The 22531-nt window shown below is 36.4% G+C and overlaps 3 protein-coding genes across 3 annotated transcripts; 1 reads left to right on the top strand and 2 right to left on the bottom strand.

Annotated features, from left to right (window-relative positions):
• Positions 1-4194: 4194 nt before the first annotated feature.
• On the bottom strand, positions 4195-11456 carry LOC132783644 (lethal(2) giant larvae protein). Its single transcript, XM_060788955.1, is given in 10 exon segments — positions 4195-4848; positions 4904-5012; positions 5384-5838; positions 5908-6550; positions 6624-6729; positions 6786-6869; positions 6871-7966; positions 8021-8799; positions 10082-10197; positions 11388-11456. Coding segments are annotated over 9 exon segments (3492 nt in total). The 5' UTR covers positions 10166-10197; positions 11388-11456; the 3' UTR covers positions 4195-4712.
• A 597-nt stretch (positions 11457-12053) lies between these two features.
• LOC132783645 (uncharacterized) lies at positions 12054-12927 on the top strand. Its single transcript, XM_060788956.1, has 2 exons — positions 12054-12663; positions 12718-12927. Exons 1-2 carry the CDS (start codon positions 12055-12057, stop codon positions 12820-12822), a joined length of 714 nt encoding a protein of 237 aa, XP_060644939.1. The 5' UTR covers position 12054; the 3' UTR covers positions 12823-12927.
• A 1979-nt stretch (positions 12928-14906) lies between these two features.
• LOC132783643 (dedicator of cytokinesis protein 7) lies at positions 14907-22217 on the bottom strand. Its single transcript, XM_060788954.1, is given in 14 exon segments — positions 14907-15179; positions 15237-15609; positions 15716-15892; positions 15973-16153; positions 16217-16312; positions 16314-16349; positions 16410-17141; positions 17196-18392; positions 18463-19058; positions 19115-19990; positions 20047-21614; positions 21674-21843; positions 21920-22004; positions 22107-22217. Coding segments are annotated over 14 exon segments (6171 nt in total). The 5' UTR covers positions 22148-22217; the 3' UTR covers positions 14907-15136.
• Positions 22218-22531: the final 314 nt, after the last annotated feature.

Here is a 22531-nt window from a genome sequence, read left to right as displayed (position 1 = left end):
AACACATATTGCCTATCGATTGTTCCACGAATTCTACTAAATTAATCAGCCACTAATTTATACTTACCTCAGGCTTCATAACCAACCATTAATTAAACAAATTAAAATTATTTAATTCCCTCCGCCTTCTTTGTTATTTTAATACCGACATCATTTTACATAATGCGAAACCAATTCACATGTATCGATAACCGATAACACCTTTAGCCTATTTCCACTTCCACTATAGTGGAACGGACTACTGCACTAAACCAAAAATAAAAGAATAGGGGAAATTATTCAGCCACTAAATTGATATTCTCATCAGTCTCCATTTCTAACCGCCATTTTACCAATCCTCACTAATATTAACTTACTTACCAACCATGTCACTGAAATATACACACCGACAAACATCAATTCTAGTGTTACCAACTTATGATAGCGGCAGAGTTCAGCTAATATAAAAATAAACAAAAGACATTAATAATAATACAAAAATTGTAACACTAAATTTAGAATTATTTAAAAGAGCTATCCTTCTGCCAAAGGACATCCCGATCGTCTTTCAAATAGCCGAGATACGGCGGATTTTCTGATATTTTGCCAATTTTTCTACACCTACCCCTTGAAAAAATTGCAAGTGCATTTTTTGGTATTATCCTTAAAATCTTTGAATGCCAATCGATAGTCCTGTTTGTTGTGATTACAAAAATGTGCATCCTTGCTAGATCCTTAAGGATTTGGCAGAGCTATGGCTAAAAAACGAATGTCCTTTTTCGAAAACAAGCTATTTCTCGGCCATATCCTTGCGCATTTTCAAAGGACACATATTGCCAGAATCGCAAGGACGAACTTCATCGATCGGCATCAAAAAAATATGGGGTCATCTAAGGATCCAACACTTGTAATTTTTCAGTCCGGGGGCCGAAGAAAATCGCCTGAAATCGCAAATTCCAGGATATCTAGAGAACCGCAAGGACGATTGGGATGAAATTTGACAGGATAATAGTCCTTGCCAAGAAACTTCGATTGACACTAGTCCGGCAAGGATCGGACAGGATATGGCCGAGATATAAGCTATTTTCTCTGAACAAAAAAGTCTTTGTAACTTTGTTGTTTACAGGACATTCGTCCTTTTTGGTATGTCAATCGATTTGTATTTAAAAGAGCTATCCTTCTGCCAAAGGACATCCCGATCGTCTTTCAAATAGCCGAGATACGGCGGATTTTCTGATATTTTGCCAATTTTTCTACACCTACCCCTTGAAAAAATTGCAAGTGCATTTTTTGGTATTATCCTTAAAATCTTTGAATGCCAATCGATAGTCCTGTTTGTTGTGATTACAAAAATGTGCATCCTTGCTAGATCCTTAAGGATTTGGCAGAGCTATGGCTAAAAAACGAATGTCCTTTTTCGAAAACAAGCTATTTCTCGGCCATATCCTTGCGCATTTTCAAAGGACACATATTGCCAGAATCGCAAGGACGAACTTCATCGATCGGCATCAAAAAAATATGGGGTCATCTAAGGATCCAACACTTGTAATTTTTCAGTCCGGGGGCCGAAGAAAATCGCCTGAAATCGCAAATTCCAGGATATCTAGAGAACCGCAAGGACGATTGGGATGAAATTTGACAGGATAATAGTCCTTGCCAAGAAACTTCGATTGACACTAGTCCGGCAAGGATCGGACAGGATATGGCCGAGATATAAGCTATTTTCTCTGAACAAAAAAGTCCTTGTAACTTTGTTGTTTACAGGACATTCGTCCTTTTTGGTATGTCAATCGATTTGTATTTAAAAGAGCTATCCTTCTGCCAAAGGACATCCCGATCGTCTTTCAAATAGCCGAGATACGGCGGATTTTCTGATATTTTGCCAATTTTTCTACACCTACCCCTTGAAAAAATTGCAAGTGCATTTTTTGGTATTATCCTTAAAATCTTTGAATGCCAATCGATAGTCCTGTTTGTTGTGATTACAAAAATGTGCATCCTTGCTAGATCCTTAAGGATTTGGCAGAGCTATGGCTAAAAAACGAATGTCCTTTTTCGAAAACAAGCTATTTCTCGGCCATATCCTTGCGCATTTTCAAAGGACACATATTGCCAGAATCGCAAGGACGAACTTCATCGATCGGCATCAAAAAAATATGGGGTCATCTAAGGATCCAACACTTGTAATTTTTCAGTCCGGGGGCCGAAGAAAATCGCCTGAAATCGCAAATTCCAGGATATCTAGAGAACCGCAAGGACGATTGGGATGAAATTTGACAGGATAATAGTCCTTGCCAAGAAACTTCGATTGACACTAGTCCGGCAAGGATCGGACAGGATATGGCCGAGATATAAGCTATTTTCTCTGAACAAAAAAGTGCTTGTAACTTTGTTGTTTACAGGACATTCGTCCTTTTTGGTATGTCAATCGGTTTGTATTTAAAAGAGCTATCCTTCTGCCAAAGGACATCCCGATCGTCTTTCAAATAGCCGAGATACGGCGGATTTTCTGATATTTTGCCAATTTTTCTACACCTACCCCTTGAAAAAATTGCAAGTGCATTTTTTGGTATTATCCTTAAAATCTTTGAATGCCAATCGATAGTCCTGTTTGTTGTGATTACAAAAATGTGCATCCTTGCTAGATCCTTAAGGATTTGGCAGAGCTATGGCTAAAAAACGAATGTCCTTTTTCGAAAACAAGCTATTTCTCGGCCATATCCTTGCGCATTTTCAAAGGACACATATTGCCAGAATCGCAAGGACGAACTTCATCGATCGGCATCAAAAAAATATGGGGTCATCTAAGGATCCAACACTTGTAATTTTTCAGTCCGGGGGCCGAAGAAAATCGCCTGAAATCGCAAATTCCAGGATATCTAGAGAACCGCAAGGACGATTGGGATGAAATTTGACAGGATAATAGTCCTTGCCAAGAAACTTCGATTGACACTAGTCCGGCAAGGATCGGACAGGATATGGCCGAGATATAAGCTATTTTCTCTGAACAAAAAAGTGCTTGTAACTTTGTTGTTTACTGGACATTCGTCCTTTTTGGTATGTCAATCGGTTTGTATTTAAAAGAGCTATCCTTCTGCCAAAGGACATCCCGATCGTCTTTCAAATAGCCGAGATACGGCGGATTTTCTGATATTTTGCCAATTTTTCTACACCTACCCCTTGAAAAATTGCAAGTGCATTTTTTGGTATTATCCTTAAAATCTTTGAATGCCAATCGATAGTCCTGTTTGTTGTGATTACAAAAATGTGCATCCTTGCTAGATCCTTAAGGATTTGGCAGAGCTATGGCTAAAAAACGAATGTCCTTTTTCGAAAACAAGCAATTTCTCGGCCATATCCTTGCGCATTTTCAAAGGACACATATTGCCAGAATCGCAAGGACGAACTTCATCGATCGGCATCAAAAAAATATGGGGTCATCTAAGGATCCAACACTTGTAATTTTTCAGTCCGGGGGCCGAAGAAAATCGCCCGAAATCGCAAATTCCAGGATATCTAGAGAACCGCAAGGACGATTGGGATGAAATTTGGCAGGATAATAGTCCTTGCCAAGAAACTTCGATTGACACTAGCCCGGCAAGGATCGGACAGGATATGGCCGAGATATAAGCTATTTTCTCTGAACAAAAAAGTCCTTGTAACTTTGTTGCTTACAGGACATTCGTCCTTTTTGGTATGTCAATCGGTTTGTATTTTAAAGAGCTATCCTTGTGCCAAAGGACATCCCGATCGTCCTTCAAATAGCCGAGATAAAGCGGATTTGAAATTATTGCCATTTTTGTATACTTACACTTGAAAAAATTTCAAGTGAATTTTATTGGCATATCCTGAAATTCCTTGAGTGTCAACCGATAGAACTAATTATCATGATAAAGAGGTAATTCCTGACAGGATCCTGAGTGTTTTCACCAAAATATGGCAAAAAAACAAATAATTTTAAATTATAACGGATTTGTTTTTTGTCGGTTATTTTCAACATTGAAATTTTAAATCGATCTTTCGTCTGTTTCCGCTACTATAAAAACTTAAATAGACATGCGTCTAACTCGTTAAAATTTGAAAATATTTTTTTGGGAATTCCAACAACAACCACACCATAAATAATTATTAATAATATGCTTGTTGTTGTTCGTCATTCGATTTTGTAACCGTGGTCAAGAAGTAATACAAAACCCAGTTTTTAGTTAAAATATTTACTTAAATAATTAACATTTATTGCATTAACCATATAAAAATACTATAAGTCAAGAAATATAAAATGTGGGGTGTAAAAATAGATATGTTTACCGTAGATAGGAAAAAGGAATGTATATATTTTGCAATTATACCTGTGATTGTTCAATACTTGTATAAAATCAGTAGCAATGTGGTCCCTGATATAAGGCAACAATTTAATCTTTTATCGATATATGTTTCAAAATTTCAATAATATTTTGTCTAAAAGCGTTTCAGCTATTGTCAAGATAATACACATAAATAATAATAGAAATTGTTAAGAACCCATTTTTGATTCTGTTCTTGCTATCTTATTACTTAAATACTTACAAATACGAAATTATAAATTTGTTAAACTTGTAAATCGAATGTTCTCTTGTGTACAATTAAAATTGTCTTCATACTTATGGTGTATACATACAACTAATGTTAATATGTAAACCCAATATATTATAGATCAACGTGGGTTCATCTCATTCGTACTCCTTCCATTTTTTCTAAAATTGACTTTCCTCATGTGTTGTAACATTAGTCGTCTTCAAATTTTCGCTTTCGCCATTTGTCTTCTCATGTGATATGCTCGTTATGACCGATTTGATCACTACTGAGCTAGTACTTATTTCGTTAGTGTTGCTATAAGAAAATAATTGGTAATTATACAAAATTATTAGCAAATACGCTACAATACCTTTTCGATGTAATATCCACTAAATTGGGTATATTTAAGATTGGTAAGTCCTTTATATTGACGCTGGTAGTGCTTTGATTTGTTTGCGTACTGAGAACCGATAAACGACCTGGCAAATAACATTAATAAATTACATTTTTAAGTAATTATATAGTTAGTAATCATATAGTTATTTCACAATATTCTATAAATCATATTACATTGCAACCATGCAAAATTTATGCCAAATGTAGAGCAGCATATAATGGATTAAAATAAAGTTTTGCTACGGATGTGAATTTTATTGCCGTAATCCTAAAAACAAAAAGTAAAAAAGAAATTTAAACTTATGCAAAAATCCGCACAATAATTGAAAACACAAAAGTTGCATTGTAACGAGCACACTGACTGACATTGATATGTAGAAGGTATGAGGTATAAAGTATGAATTTGTATATATTTTTTGATGCTCAATGTTACATGAATAGTCATCTTACTCACCGACTGTTTCCTCTGTAGTTGTAGAGCATAGCGTTGTTGTCGTAGTATTCAAGTGATCGCGCACAGAGTCAACAGTAATGTCACCTATAGAACTGGTGATAGTTTCGTTGGCACGGTTGGGTGAACTGCCTCTGCTAAGTCCATTTGCTGTTAAAACAACATTGCTGTCAACGTTTAGTTGTAGCGGCTTGGAGCGTTGCTGAGCCACTGGTGGTTCTAGCATCCCAGCACCATTACCGATGACGTTTCCATCGCCATTTGTTTCATTTTCGTTATCGGTGTCATCCTCTTCATTAATTGGCACGGTTGAGTCCTCGGTTTCAAGTGGCTCAATTTGAACCACACCCGTTGGTTGCACTACTTTAGAAGTGGCTAAAGCTATTCGTTGCAGTTCGGATGACGACATCATGTACAAAGCCTCACCGCTATTGGTAAAACATAGTGATGAAATCCCACTGTCATAAAAATTGATTTTTAGTTAAATAATTTGCAATCTATTTTATTGTGATAAATAAAGTACTTACTTTATATCTTCTCGCCGTACTGCCGCTGCATTCAATTGACGTTTTAGCTCAGGTACCGACAGTACCATAATGTCGCCCATATTCGTCAGACAAATCAACGCCATTTCATGGTACAGCTCACTATCATTTGATATTGGCGAAATACTTGCATTATGACCTCCATCGCCACCTTCATATGAACGCGTTGATTTTGTGGGACTGTTCCCATTAAGACTTTGTAAAAGCTCATGTGGCACACGACATGTAAACGATCCAAAGTGCACACGGCGTATTCGGGCTCCCTCATTAGCAGTAAGCTTATATTTGTTGATAGGTTTCAATTGTGGAAGCGAAAAAACCTTAAATTGTTCCTCAGAGGCAATTAAAACTCGATGTGGTGGTGAGCCATTTTCACCGGCACTTAATTGATCAACAGGACAGCCAGTTTGGTCGAATATAGAAATTCCAACAACAGGTGCGCGATGCTTAAGCTGAATTTCTTTGGCTAATTGCGCAGATATACGGCGAGGCGACTGCGGAGTTGTATTTCCGCTTGCGGGTGGTACTGTTGTGGCTGCAGTCATTGCTGGCGGTAAGTGTAGAAGAAATACAGAAACTGTGCTGGAGTTTGTAGCTGACCACAAAGTAGGCGAAGTAATGTTTACTAAAAAAAAAATGAATTATGAAACATGTTAAAAAAAAACGAAAACATTTTTAAGTAATTCTACTATACTTACCATTGGTTATATACGTTTTAGCAAATAGTAAACAGCGTACCATGGATCCCATGCCATCATCCGTGCAACGCGCCTCAATTTGCCTCTCAACTGGACGCGCTTCTAACTGTTTTAAAATTTGTAATTAAATTGGTTGTAAATATAACAAAGTGTTCAACATACCGTGGTTGGAACCGTATTACTTGGATTATTCCTAGTTGATCTTCCTTTACGTAGCTTTCGGAATGATTCTCTTAGTGATTTTTTTAAACGACTTTCGACGGGAAAGCTGTTCACCTGCACCAGTCATATCATTTGGATTAAGTGTGCATCGATGGAATACCGGAGCAAAGTTTTTAAAATCAAACAATACTAGTCCATGAGCAGTTCCGCCGGAGACCACACCCCAATTAGCTTCTAATGCCAAACAAGTAATACTTGCTGGTGGGAGTACTTGGAGTACACCTGTAATATTCACACCATTCTCACTAATCGCTAAAGAGTGTTTCTCTATTAAATTGGCGCGGACGTTAAGCTGATCATGGCCTTTCCATACAAAGCCATCTCGATCGCTGACCAAGTTCATAGACATAACCTTAAATATTCCATGTTCATTTTGATCCCCTTGAAAATCTGCTATGACAATCTGGCCAGCAGTGCCACCCACAATAAGCTGACCGGTGGTCGGGCATAGTGCAATTTTTTTAACGGCTAAACGTGGATCATCAGAATAAGGGTCAAACAAGCCAGCTTTACGGAACGGTGGCTCCCCCTCATCAAGTTGATCATTGCTACTGTCTACCGGAACATCATCCTCATTATCATGTCCAAATATATTTGCCGTTTTGAAATTATAAATCGGCTTTAGTATTACTCCAGAACAATTCCAAAACTTTACTGAACCATCCTCGTGGCCAGTTAACAAAATCTCTATGCTATTGTCATTAGACTGTGGGACGTCATCTTCCGAAAGCACACCTCCCGTAATAGGCCAATCAATACTGCTATAGTCTAAATCCTGTTCATCGCCAGCACGCAAAATTCGTTCATATACCTCGTGCGAGACCATTGATGCCAGGTAATTACAAGTTACTGCAGACGCATGAACCGAGTGCAAATAAGGGGCTTTCACTGAAGAAACTTTAGCATCGGTAAGATCATAAGCACAAAGCTCTTCCTCGAGTAAGACAATCAGTACCTGGACAGACTCACTATCTTCCTTATATGTAACAAAGAAATCAATTACTTTGGAAGTAAAATCAAGGCAAACTTTATGTCCATCACTGGCATGTACCGAAACGCAGTTATGATCACCATAGGCGGAACGAGGCATACCACCAGAAAAAACGATTATATCACTTATTCTGGAAATGCATAAGTTAAAAAAAGAACCATAATTACAAAATGTAACATATTACCCGCGCTTTCCTTTAAATAGACGGTTTATGCTTTTGCATGGATCTGGACCATAGGGCACATAGTTCACATTTTGTGGTGGATTTTCGCTTTCCATATTCCAAGTAGCATAGGAGCCATCCGCATGGTACCAATTAAATTCATTGCCATTTGTGTTTACATAGAGTCCCACACTTTGACCATGGCCAGGCGCAACATAGGCACGTTCAACAGCCGACTCGCCTAAATCCCATAATACGCAGAGACCGCGGTTGTATGCGATAAGAAGTTTATTCGGTGAATTTGGTAACTGGCGTATAGATTCAATAGCTCCCGGATTTAGTTTATACGTTGATGGCACCTGTTCCAAAACTACATCATGATAAATGACAGGCTCCAGAATAGAAAATGATTTTAAATCCAATTGGTATATATTTCCGCCTTCAGTACCAATCCACACAAGATCTTTATTGATCGAACAACATAATGAAGATACTTTCTTTAGTTTTCCATCAAAAGGTAGAGTTTTGAGGGGCACAAGAGTTGTACCCGCAGGTTCCCATAATGTAAGTTGATTAGCAGCAGTCAGCGAGAGTATACGGCCACTACCATATACCCATTCAAGTAGTTGTACGTTCAATTCCGATGCCAAGTTATTAGTCAAGGTATGCTGCGCGTAAAGTTCAACGCCAGGTTGTCCGAAAACTTTTATAGCTCCTGTTTGCGTACCAATAGCCATCAACTTTGATATTGGGTCATAAGCCAGAGCAGATGGTTTATGCGGAAAACCATGTTGAGCTGTCTGCAAATAAAGGAAAAATCTATGGTTACTACAATATCGTGTCTTATCAAATATAACTGTTGTATAATATCATCAAACTCATTTATATTTTATTAATTGACTCAGTATTATTATTATTAAATTGTCATTATAATGAAAAAACGAAAACATTTCAATTGCATAATAATTAATCACTAAACTAGTTATGTTGGCCAAACAAATATTTGGTTTTTAAGTCTAACATATAGAAATACTTATTTTACAGGAACCAATAACTTGCTTACTCATTTCAATTTTTATGGGCATATAGTCACAGTGATAACGACGCCAATACAGGTGCAGCAGTTTACACAATTTCTGACTCTTTTTATGAAACCTTATCAGTTCGGCATTCTACGCTTATCAATATCCATAAGTACCTTATGTACACACATTCCCTCGTAAATGCACTACAACCATTCCATTCGTTCACTTTGTACATAAAACAAACTTTGTTAATCTTATCAACAATACTGTTTTGTACTGCTTGTGTCGTTAACGTTTATCTTTTCCTCAGACTACACAATATTTTATTTTAGGTTGAAGTCTATAAAAGGTTTACATTCGCCTAGGTGACACCAATTATCAATGTATTTCGATTTACATGAAATAATGTTCACTGTACGCGAATCTTATTCATCCACGCCTAAATGCCCCTCCTACGACTTGAACAAGTGTTTAAAGAATTTAGTAATTTTACAAGAAATATGATATAGTAATATTTTTCGTGTGCACATAATAAATGAATATATTAATAGAAATTGTTATGAGTAGCTGTGGCCTTCTTAAACGCTACACATTACGATAAATTTATTTGATAATGTCTTTGATGTTACATAAGTTGGTATACCTTTCCGTCGCTGAATTACACTGAAAGAGTCATTTCTGAAAGTGACGCATTGTGGATGATGTCATTCAATTAAGCAACGTTGCTAACTACAACTGACTTATGACACTAGCACTGAACAACTTCAATAAAATTGACGTTTATTTAAATATTTAATATATTGGACCCAAATTATTTTCATTTTCGATTGGTTGCTTATACATATCTGCTGTTAGCAGCTCATTTTACAGAAGAGTAATCTTAATTTATTTTACATTTCATTAAGTACATTCTTTCATGTCCTGCGTCGTCTACAACATAATTAACAATCCAACTCATTTATAAATACATACAATTGAAATGTATTTTGGGTGCAGATGCCCGTTTGTTTCTATGAACACATTCTCTTCCTTTATTTGTATGTAACTAATGACAAACCTTTCGATATGCGAAGAGCTCCTTCTGTAATCGTTGCCGTTCAGCAGTTGGCTGTTGACCTTTTCCACGAATGAATTTCAACATAATTGTGGTTGCAATGTTTAAATTTTTAGTATCTGAAAAACATATAAACAAAAAATATTTTATTATATTTTAAACGTTAGCTTGTCATATAAAAATATGTTAAAATACGTAATCCTACTATGTAGTGTACAATGCAATGTAAGACATAAATACAAGAACGTGAAAGAAGGAAATGGCACCAGCATCGCAATATGACCTAAACTTACCAAACTTGTTAGACAAGTTGTGCTAAGACAAACGCCGGCCATTTTTGTGTAGGCGTAAAAAAATCTACTTTGAGCTATTTTACGCGAATATAAAGACTAACAAATATAGTACATCAGAATTATTCAACACAAATCTTATGCATTACATACAATTTTATTAAAGAAACAATTCGACTTTACTAGCAAAATTATAGGCGCCTAGTTGGACAGTTGCTATGAGCTTCAGCTATGAATGATTTATTCATGCTTGGATAAAATTGTTAATGAACGTCATGGTGGACAAATGTGTATACACACATCGATCGTGTGTATATGAGTTAGTTTATTGCAGGCAGCTAGTACAGTATGCGTGTCAAGAAGGCATCATGCATTCAAACACACACGTATAACCACTATTCTTTTTGTTTTTGCTCGATAGCCGACGCCCGAATTTTTCTTAGCATGTAAACAGAACACTACACCTTCACTCAAAATGGTTTCACTATCGAACAAATTGTGTGTCCAATTTAAAAAAATATATTCCGAATTTCACAAAAACCAACTGATCTGAGGTATACAAATTTCCACAAAAGCAATCGCCACAATTACAATTTAAATAATACACAAAACATAATACTAAACAGAATGTGCGTGAGAGAATGCACACACACACGCGCTCATTTGTATGTATGCAAATGCTGCTTAATTGTCTTGGATGAGTCATACATATACACTTATGAATACCTATGTATATCACAATATGTGACAAAATCTTCATTTTAGACATAAAAATAGAGTACAGAGTACACATTTACTTACTCTTTAATTATAATGATAGAATTTTAAGACAAGCTGCACATATACTTTTGAGTTGCGTGGTGAGGTCTTCTTCATACTTTTCCCACACTTGTTGAAGATTGAAGTCTATGCACTCGCAAAATAACTTAACCTCTTTGAACAACATAGAAACAAAATATAGTAGTTTTTGAAAAAGAAGAATGTAGCCAATTTTATATAAATAACAGTTTTATTCTTACTTAAAAATCGCGTTAGGGAAAAGTTTTTATTCCGGCGCTCACAAAATTTAACAACGCGTTCATGCCGAATTATCTTCTCAACTGTATGGTATCGCTTAATAATCAAAAAGTACTATCGTTGCAGAGTCGCAAAATAATACGAGTAATCGATAGTCACATTCGATTATTGAATAATAAAATTGAAAAAAAAAATACTGAACAAATATTGACCTTTTTATACCCTACTTTTCCACATTTGATCAGGTCCCGCTTTGGCGCATGCACAGCAATCAATGAAAAAATAATGGCAACGCCAAATATTTTAGTGTGGCCGCTCTGATGCAAAACAGCTGCGCAGAATGAAAACACACATTAACCATCAAGTTATCGATAAGTGACCGATTAAAACAATTGAAAATTTGAAGCAAAATCATTTAAAAAAAATCACTTGTTGAATTTGCACAGCTTCGCACTCATTTTTATTATCAATTTTTTGCTGTGGTGAGAACCATTTCGATTTCACCATGATTAAATAACCAAAAATATACTGAAAGTTGGTGGCCGATATTTCTACGCTTGTGTGCGACCAATATAACATTTCCAATATATTGAATGCAAATACCGAGAAAAATTGTTGGTGCTGTGGAAACAGGGCATTACATTTGTTGTTTGAAATATTGTTTCATCGATGGCGCCATCGATGTTTCCCACCTCTAGTGCAAAGATGGCAAGACAATTTCGTCCGCTACTAAACAATTCGAGTAAAAGGCAAAAATTAGAATTAGGCGTGCAAAATTCAGGCGATTTGTTTAAGTCAACTATTGCTGAATTTTGGGGAAGTGACGATGACGATGTTATTTTGTTAGCTACTCAACAAGCAGAGGAAAATCAGCGACAGCCAGACAGTCCACGACAAACAGAGAATGAATTTGAATTACGTCCATTTGTATCAAGTACACAACAACCGCATAGAAAGCGGCTATCAACTTCACGCCAGAGTCCTGCGTACCAGCCGCGCCATGTGGCTTCAACATCGCCTGAAGATGAGACGATCAAATTCTCAAATTCGAGTAATTTTAGGCCCAATAAAGATAATCCTCTGTTACCAGAAGTTCAACATGTACAAAATGAGCCTACAATTTCAAATACAAGTCATTGGGCAACTAGTCGTCAAGTAGCACAGGAACGACAACTTAAATTATTAATGGAGCGCGTCGATATTCTCCAAAAGGAAAATTCCAAATTGCAAAAAGATCTCTTGGATCACAAGAGTCAAACAGGCACCAAGGATGGAGAGGTGAGAGAGTATATATATTATAAGCTCAATGTCCATTAATAAATATTTCGACAGGTAAAATTACTCCGTTATGAACTACAACAAGCGAGAAAATTACTTCAAATGAGTAAGATGGAAAAAATTATTATGGCTGAAGAAGCTAAAAAAAGACTGCAATAGAAAAGTCGCAGATGTTTACAAGGAAGTGATTGCGAAAAATACAGAATTAACGTTTACGAATGTTGAATTTTCTGAATATAAAATTCGAAATACGAACAACTCATTCAAAAAACCAACAACTTACAGTCTATGATACCGATGAGTGTCGTAATATCCTTCGTGTGGAAAATCTGTGCATAACAAGGTTTAATACACAATTTTCTATTAATGCGGAAAATAAGCTTTACGATTTTTCAAAAGAAACCCGCACGCAAAAGAAACAACGAAGCTTCTTTGAATTGGAGCTAGAGCATTTGATTTTCCTAAACGCAGAACTGCAGTTGCAAGCCAACACTGACACAATGGCTATGGACCGCGTAATTAGCTCAGTACGTGGTGTATTTAAAGAGTTCTTGTCATATGCTCAAACTTTGGAATTACCAAAACACCATTTAGTATATCCATATCATCATTATGATCTACAATTTGATCACAACACTTGCCAACGCCACTCATTAATTCAAACCGAGAATTTGTACAAACTTGAAAGGGGTGTTTTATTGCGTCGCTATATAGCGACCTTGGCGTTGATTTGTCAAAGGCATGGCAACTTATCTCAAACTTTGATTAAAAATAAAAGTGACAACTCTTCAATATTGCAAATTGTCATAGAGGCAATAAACAAGTTAAGCTACTCATCGGAAGTACTTGAGCATTTCGGGGTTATTGAAGCAACTGGGGCTTTTCTACACAGTTTACTTAGTAATATAAATGCGGTTTATACACACGAAACTCAATTGGATTCACTTTTTAACTTATTCAAACAGTTGGTGTTTACTCGACCAAATATATGGGTGTTTCAGCAGCTAAGTTCTTGTATGTTATTATGTGCTTTACACGATCAAATAATGGAGAGAATGTGCACTGGCACTAATAATAATTGTTTTGTGTCAGACAGAGTTCGATCTAAATACCGTTTTCGGCCCGAGTCTTGTTTAATACAAGTTTACGCCGGGTTACTTGAACTTTGTTTTTGTGGTGACATTCCTCTGAACTCAACCCATTTTAAGTTGCTTCTATCTATATGTGGAAATCACGTGCGCTTCGTATACCAAGGTTTTATATCAATGCCTAAATTTATAATGAAAATGCATCCATTTCAAACCTTTGCTGAGTACGAAGGCCCTGTCGAGCGCTTAACGCCCAAAATTATGGTTACCTCTAGTACAAATTCTAGCAACAATAACAACACAGCAATTCCATCAACAATTGGTAAACCCGCAGTGGAACAGTTAGTCCAAGAAAGCAACTGCGAATGCTACGTAAAATTATGTATAAGTGTTGTCACACTTGTATTTCAAATGATGTATCAATGGACACTACAAGTTGAAAAATCAGGTACGTTGTTAAATAAAATATTACAATCAAATACAAGAAAATTTAATTTTTAGATGTTTCACACGTTGGGGAAATATCACAAACCGCATTACATTTGCTAATACTTATTTTTCGAGAATACTATCTTCCAAGTATTTTTCGTGACTCTGAAGAAACGACAAAACATAATTTATCGCTCCTTTGCGGTTGGTGGAAAGAGCATATGCATATTTTGAGGTTTCAAGACACACACTGTAAATATAATTTTATGTTGGGCATTCGAATTTGTTGCCACTTTTTTGATTCACTTTGAATACAAATAATTAAAAAGCTTACATTGTTTTTAGTGCATTTTTTGAATCAACTGGAGGAATTGCAATTTATGTTGAAGCCAATGCATCATGAAGCAAATCATAGTAATCCCGATACTGACTTGGCCGACTGGAAAAGTATTGTTAACAAAGGTGACATGGTCATCGACAAGTTTGATTCGTTGCAAAGCGAATTTAATTTCAATACTCTATACTTACATAAAATGAATGACTTTTTCAATAACTTGAAATCGTCCGCTAAAAATAATATTTATAAAAATTAGTCTTTCATTAATAAAGCAAATTATATTGCGAATATATTTATTCTTAAAAATTATAAATATAAAAAGTATAAAACTTTGGTGTTATGATATACATAATTTAATTAGGGATTGTGTAAAATATAAGAAAGTTCGATCAATATATAAATATATATAATTATAGTAATACTATCAGTGAGAGATGTTATAATATAAAATTTGGTAGCTTATGGTTTTAACCAATTTTTCTTATTAAAAATTAGTTAAATCCAATAAATATTATAAAATAATAAAACTTACTTAAAATAATCCGACACGCTAGGCATGTAAAGAAATCATTTTATCAGACAAATGAGAAACTTTACTTATTAAGTTTGATCGTTCAAATTACCATTTCAAGGGTGTGGTTTTATTTTGATAGCAGTTAGCTCTGCAAATACAAATATTCAAATTTCATGATCAAATTATAATTTTAAGGAAAACTTACTTTACAACACCTTGCGTTTGAGCTTCCGTAAGCGTGATTAGCGGGGAGAGCCGTTCGACAAAACGTTCATAGTTGCGTTCTAATTCCCGCTGATAATCTTTTTGATCCGATAATATTAAATTTCGATTTTTTTTTAAAGCATCTGCACATCGTTTTGAAAATTCTCTGAAGCACAACCGTAATTTATTTTGATGCTTTGTCGGTACAGTTGTTCCATCAGATAAAATTGAAAGAAATACGCTAGCCATTTCCATAGGACCCTGATTAACAGTAGTACCAATACAACCTTGCAAAACCATTTGCAATATTTTTGGATCAGCCGGTTCCTGATTTGTAGCTGCAGCTAATTCCAATGTCTTCTTTTGTATGTCCTCTATATGTCAGCATTGGAATTAGTAGGTATATCGATTTAGTAGAACAGCAATGCACGTTTACTTATTATAAATGAAATTATCAATTTTAACAACTACTTTGCTTACCAATAGCCACTTCAATGGGCTCCAATTGAAACTGAGTTCGGCTGATTACTTGGATGCGAGTTTTTACATATGGAAAATGGTTTGCTGTGGTAAGGATTGTCTTGCGTTTACATTGCTCGTGTAATTCACCATGAGCTTTTCCATTCTTTGTAAAAGGGGTCGAAAATATAAACCGTTCTAGAGAATAATTATTAAATTATTCGGGAACAAGAACATTTACATTTTTATAACACTTTTGGTATAAAAAAAGTACTTACTAATATTAAAATTTCTTTCAAAGTATGTTTCACGATGACGCATTTCATAAGTTTCGAAAAACGGTTCCACGTAAGTGATTTGAATGTAAGCCTTTTCCGGATCTAAGGTATTTATGTCGAAATTATTTGAGTCTTTAATTATATGCACAGAATCGGGACCAAATCTATCCGCATAGAAATTCTAAATAAAATTGTTTTATAAATATCACATCATATTCATCACATTTAAAAGAAATAAACGTACCTGAAGTCGACTGAATATTTCAGGCAATTTTGTTAGGGTGGGCTCTTTGTAAATAAATTCTTGTTGATCGAGGTCTCCAAATTTAGCGCCATAAAAAACCAACCCTAAAGTACGTACCAAATACTCGTTTACCCTAAACAAGGAATATTAATAATATATATAAAACAACAAGAAATAAAATGTTCGAAATTACCTGGAGTTGGGCAATTCGGTTAAAAGCTTCTTGCAGCTTGCCATGAACTTTACTGAGCTTGAGAAATTCGCGATTCGCTTCACAGATTGGAGTCAGAATTTTATACACTTCGTTCATAGCTTCATACATGCCGGCAACTTGAAATGAATTCGATGCCTCTTCAAGCAGAGCTTTTAATCCAGTTTCAGTGAAGTGATTACCCAGGCAAATACCATCTTCTCCGGGACTCAGAACGTCATCTGACACCGCTGATTCCATAAATGTATTTGGTGATATGCGTTGAAAACTAACGGCACCGACTGGCAAATGTGTTTGAGACTCGAGCATGCTTAAATATTCAGAAACTAAAGCGGCAGCGTGAACATAACACATGGCCGCCTCAGTGTGGTTAGCACGCTCACGATGCTTTTTAGCCATATTTTCCAGCCAAGTTAATCGCAAATCTGGATTATTTTGATAACCTTTTGCTATGCGATTCATCAAATCAAGTAACATTTCAGGATCCTCTTGATACTCCTTCATTTTCACAGTATCTGACAGAATCATGTGTAAGTTAAACAGTAAATCTTGTACTTGCTCTGGGAAAGAGGTTTCCTGCAGATCGGTATCGGACTCGGCGTACACGAGAATTGTTTTTAACGCCCGACGGAGTGATTGCTCGCTGAATGAAGCACTAGTACCTACTAGAGAACTTAGTGACATAGTAACTTGCATTTTGACACGTGCAAAATTCTGAAAAACAAAATATGTTAAAGTAATACAAATGAATGAAAATATCTTACTTACATTTCCAATTTCGAAGTTTTGCCTCATTAATAAATATAACGAAGCAGCAGCTTGCGACCTGATACCTGGTAATTGTGACGAGCAGTGCTTTAAAAGCAATAAACACAAGTCTGCGCATATGTCCGTTTCTTCGTCAAACAATAGATTTGGGAATTTAAAAATCAGGGCTCTCTGAGATGCAAACAAGTTTTGCAGTGCCAGCGTAGATTGATTTCGTGCTAAACTATGTAACAGCACTTTAAGAACAGTTCCAAGCAGATTGTGATGAAGATTAGTGGCGACGTGTACGATTATTTCCAAAGAATCGAGTATAATCAGCCCAATTTCAGTCGCAAGTGAACCTTCAATAAAATAACTTAGCTCAAGATCTGGCTCATTTCTGTTAGATGTGTCACTATACTGAGACCGATATGGCATTTGATCTTTCCGCCAACGAAGTTTATCCGTCGAATTGCGATCCTTGCGACGGTTAATTAAATCGTACCGCGCTGAGTTGGTTCCTCTGATACATTCTTCCAACTTTTCCTTAACATCAGTGGTCGCAGTTTTGCGAAAACTATGAGTATTAGTCCGCTTTAAAGTTGGTAAGCGCTTTTGTCCTGAATATTCAAAGGCTTTTAAAGATGTATTAAGTACTTGTAACATTTGGTGTACGCGATGTGGAGTTAATCCAAGCAACCAACGATAAAGAACAGTGCGTTCTAAATTTTTTAGTACCCACAGAAAACACGCCAGCAAATGACGGGTGTTTTCTGCATTTAATGATATCTTGTTCTTGGATTGTTCGGCCATATAGGAGTATACACGACTGCCAGAGATGGCATACGCAACTTCTGGGCTAATTGTAGATGTGGATATAGTCTGATGTGGCCCTTGATAATCTTCAAGTTGACTCATCTGGTGAAAACGATCATGATCTTGGACATCACATACATATTGATGCATTTGTGACAACGTATCCATGACTATGGAAAGTAATGGAATATACAAAGAAGCTACTCGTGATCGTGCTTCTTCATCATACCGTGAATCATGTGAAGTCAAAAGATTCCGAATACAGCTTATAGCTTTTCCATGCAATTGAGGATTTGGCACCTCCATTACTGTCGCTAAATCACTTAAGACAAGGCCGACTAGAAAGTGTTGTTGACGAAATTCCGTGGTGAGGTCGGCGTGTAAAGAACGCTCAACAGATCCCTGCAACACAAAATTAATATTAACACTAGTTTTCAAAATAAAAAATACGAAAATTACGAAATATACTTACATATGAAGTTTGGCTATTATTTGAAGTGGTACTGGGAGTAGGACTGCAAGGTGCTGAGATAGTGGTATAAGGAGTACCAAAAGGTAAATTTAATGCTACAAAGTGCTCGTGACTGCAAACAATTCGCAAGAAATCGATTTTGTAATTCATCAGATCAGGTACAGATGCGTTTCGTGACATAATTAGTTTCGAATAAATTTTAATTAGGCCAAATACAAATCCTCGATCCATTATACTAAGTAGGTCAAATATAAAAAAGCTTAAGCTGGCGTTTAATGACTGAGCACTTCTTGTGTTAATATTATGGTATTCAGCAACTTTATTTGTGACGAGGGTGACGAGTGTTGAAATGTCATCGAGAAATTGATGTGAAAACCTGTGTTTCCGTGGGCCGCATATAGAATCCGTATAATCAAGATGCTCTGTCATAGATTTTATAATTAGTTCGAAAAGAAACCATGAGTTGTTCATGGCAAGATCTGACACCTTGCCGCTGGCTAGTGTATATTGCAAGGCTAGCTCTTCATGTAGCAAGCACACAAGTGGGGCCGGACCATCCAGTGGGGTGGCACTGCTAGATAAATTGTTGTCAAGATCTAAAAGAAATTAATAAATTAGAATGTGTCTCATATTACAATCGTTCATCGCTTACTTGGCCGGCCACTATTTAAAATGTCATCATATAAGCCATATGACTTATTGGATTTCAATTCGTTACTAAAGTCACGTTTTGCAGCCGATGGGTGTGGTATTTTACACTGAAACTGAACATATGTGGAAAATAAACTTTGACGTCCATATTGGTCGACATCAGTTAGTAAGGACAAGTGAGCCGAAACCAAGCATAGCACCTCAAAGACTGTGGCACCCAAAGCCATGGGCTGTGTGCCAACTTTATGGCTAGTTACCAACAACTCTATCAACTTGTCTAAGACACGAGGTAAATGTCTAACTAATGATTCACGATTTGACTGATTTATATCCAGTAGACATTTTTTTAGCTCGGCTTCCATATTACTTTCACCAATATGAGATGGTATATTACGGCTGTTCAAATATTCACAGTTCAAAAAAAAATGGTCGAGATATTTATCTAACGTATGAATTGAAGTGATTGCGGTCACACTTATGGTGAAAACGGCGCGATGGTTGTCCAGCCATTTAATCCCTGGTAAATGTACATTTGGTGGTATAAAAGAGTAGTTTTCTGGTGGCATTTCAACCATTACTGGCAGGTTAAATTCCCCGACTTTCAATTTACCATCCTCCAAAAGAGGTAACCATGTGTAGCCGATGGGAGTTTCTACTGAAAGTTGCAACTCATGTGGCTTTTTCTGGCACGATACGTGGTAGATTGTAAATAGTAAGTGGTGATGCTGCTTAATTGCAGACGGCAACGCTATTTTAATCTCATCGTAGAATGTTGGGCATTTGTTATGGTAATTGACTGACGTGTATGCCTCAGTTCCATATTCCGGACATGATGATTTCCCAAATATTGCATTCACGGCATCGTTTGGATTCTCACCTGGAAAACATGATTTCGGTATTTAACTGCATAGAAATTAATGTTTATTTTCCTACCTGCCATTAACTGCACACGAATAGCGATATTACGTGCAGATCCAGCACGAGATGAAAAATTCAACTCTTTTGGTGATACAAAAAGTAAATTGCGATAACTATAATGAGGATTATATATAGGTAATGGTGAGAACTCCAATACTTCTTTAATAGTACGCGTTTTTTCAACACTCTGTGGCTCAACTCTGGCCAGTTCAGGTGTTAAAGCGTTAATAACATCGTCGATACATGGCGATATCTCGAGTTTAATAGACCCCGGAATACATTTATACTTTTTTGTTACAGCATTCGGCCTTTTAAGCTCGGGCAAAAATTTATATAAATCCTCATCTTTCATTTTATCAGCCTCTTGTTTAAAAAAGCTCGGCACAGTGATTGTAATGGGACGAAAAGTTTCAATGGCATTGGCAAAATCATCCGGTGACCAAGAGCGGCGTTTCTCCTTTCGTTCGAGAGATCCGCGTCGTGTCAGTGTGCCGCTCATATCATTGGCTTTTCGGCGAAGTTGATCGAAACTGCTAGTTGAAGACTTTCGATCTAAACTATTTGAACTAGCCGCAGACGCCAATGTAGTACAAACACCACTTGCAGTCAAATCTTTCTCCACCACGGATGTGTCCTTACTTTCAAAGCTGTCTCCATTAAACACATTCGTTAAATATATTGCCGTCCATGCAAAGGGCATGCGATATTTACCCAATCGCTCGCAATAATCTGCCGCATTTGATTTAACTTTCTCTCTATACTTATCTTTGTCTTCTTTAAGATAGGGCTCAACGGAATTATTAATGTCGCCCTGTAAAACTTTTTCAAGGCGTATAACAAGAAACAAATCATTGCTTGGATAGGAAATTTCGAATATAGCGGAACGACTTTGTGTGCTAATGTCCGCACAACGAACATGATTTGATAGCATAAGCCTTAGGGTATCTGAATTCATGTCAAAGTAAAAATTTTCGGAAATTTTTTGACGTTCTTTGGCATCATATATAGCCATTGATGCAAATATTGGTTCAACCTCGAGTTCTAACTTTAACTGCAAACATTTAACTAGGATACGGTGGCCCATGTGTTCCACAGGCAACACTGCAGGTAGTCTACGCTCAATAATTTCATCAGTTTCCGGTTCGGGATAGAGCGAAAATAAAGCTTCTTGGCGTTTATCTTGTCGCCGTGCCTCATTTAATTGATCAATTTGTTCCGGCGATACATTGTCCAATAAGTTAGGAATAAGTGGATCATTCACAGATCTTCGCAAATCGAAACTAGCCCAAGAGCCGCGTGGAGTTAGAGTATCTGTACAAGAACTAACAGACGCTAGACTAGCAATCGACTGTCTTGAACTAGGTGTACAACTATCACTCTTATCGGTGAATGATTCGTCAAATGATGAAAAATCCTTATCAATCTCAAACTCTTGTTGGAAAGCAGAAGGACTGATGGTGCCTCGATCAATACGTTCGCGTGCACAACATGAGCTTGAGTAATGGCGATGTAAATATTCAACAGTCTTCCAAGGGCGAGTATAGCTACTAATGCATTCTTGCACATGACTTGGCAAATCGGAACTACAAAGAAAAAATAGTTTTAAATAAAAATGCATGATTTTTAAATGATAAATTCTTACATGTGTTCTTTCGGTAAAATATGTTCAATGGTCCGAATTTTTCGAGGTATTATTTTTATTGTAATATCACCTTGTGGAAAATCCAATATATGTTTTAAGGGATCTCGAGTTATAATATTTATGTGCTGGCTAAGAAATTCCTCATAGTCAAGCGGTTCCGTGAGCGAAAGCTTTGTAAATACCGACAAAAAAATGGACATGAATTAAATATATGTATGTATGTCTTTAAATTACGCGAGCACATACTGTTGAGCCTAATATCGAACTTGTATTAAAGGGCTTTGTATGCATATGCGCAGCCATATTTTTACGAACATCCGTAGCCGCTTGCCTGTTGGAAACAAAGAAATGTTTCGTGATTTATACTACTATAATAATTGTTTACTTGTGGCGACATTCCTACAACGAACAGTTGCTATTAAACACTACGTACTTGGAAACCTTTTGTACAAAAGATCTTTGTGTATTAGCCATTTATAAACAGAATATTCTCTATTTTACTCAATAACTAAAATGCAATCCATCGGCACTATTTTTCACGAAAATTATCGAGTTAGTATCAACCTACCCGATTACAACATAAACCGATTAATCGTGGTGGCGAATCGATATTAATATGCGCCAGAAATTTGTTAATATAAAATATTTATAGTTCGACAAAACGAACAAGTAAATGACGCTGATCAAGAATATATATACTTTATAGGGTCGGAGATGCCTCCTTCTATCTGTTACATACATTTCCTGCCGGCACAAAGTTATAATACCCTTCTACCCTATGGGTAGCGGGTATAAAAAGTGTGCTCGACTGTAGCTTTTTTACTTTTTTACCTCAATACAAAATATTGAGGTATTTTT

The sequence above is a fragment of the Drosophila nasuta genome, chromosome 2L (genome assembly GCF_023558535.2).
Source record: "Drosophila nasuta strain 15112-1781.00 chromosome 2L, ASM2355853v1, whole genome shotgun sequence".
NCBI classification, from domain to species: domain Eukaryota; kingdom Metazoa; phylum Arthropoda; class Insecta; order Diptera; family Drosophilidae; genus Drosophila; species Drosophila nasuta.
This window is presented reverse-complemented; position numbering and strand designations above follow the sequence as displayed.

Excerpts from the sequence above, each read along its gene's own strand:
- LOC132783645 (XM_060788956.1), top strand. The coding sequence starts at position 12,055 with ATGGCGCCATCGATGTTTCCCACCTCTAGTGCAAAGATGGCAAGACAA. Across the intron at positions 12,664-12,717 it reads CAGGCACCAAGGATGGAGAG|GTAAAATTACTCCGTTATGA; the intron begins GTGAGAGAGTAT and ends ATATTTCGACAG.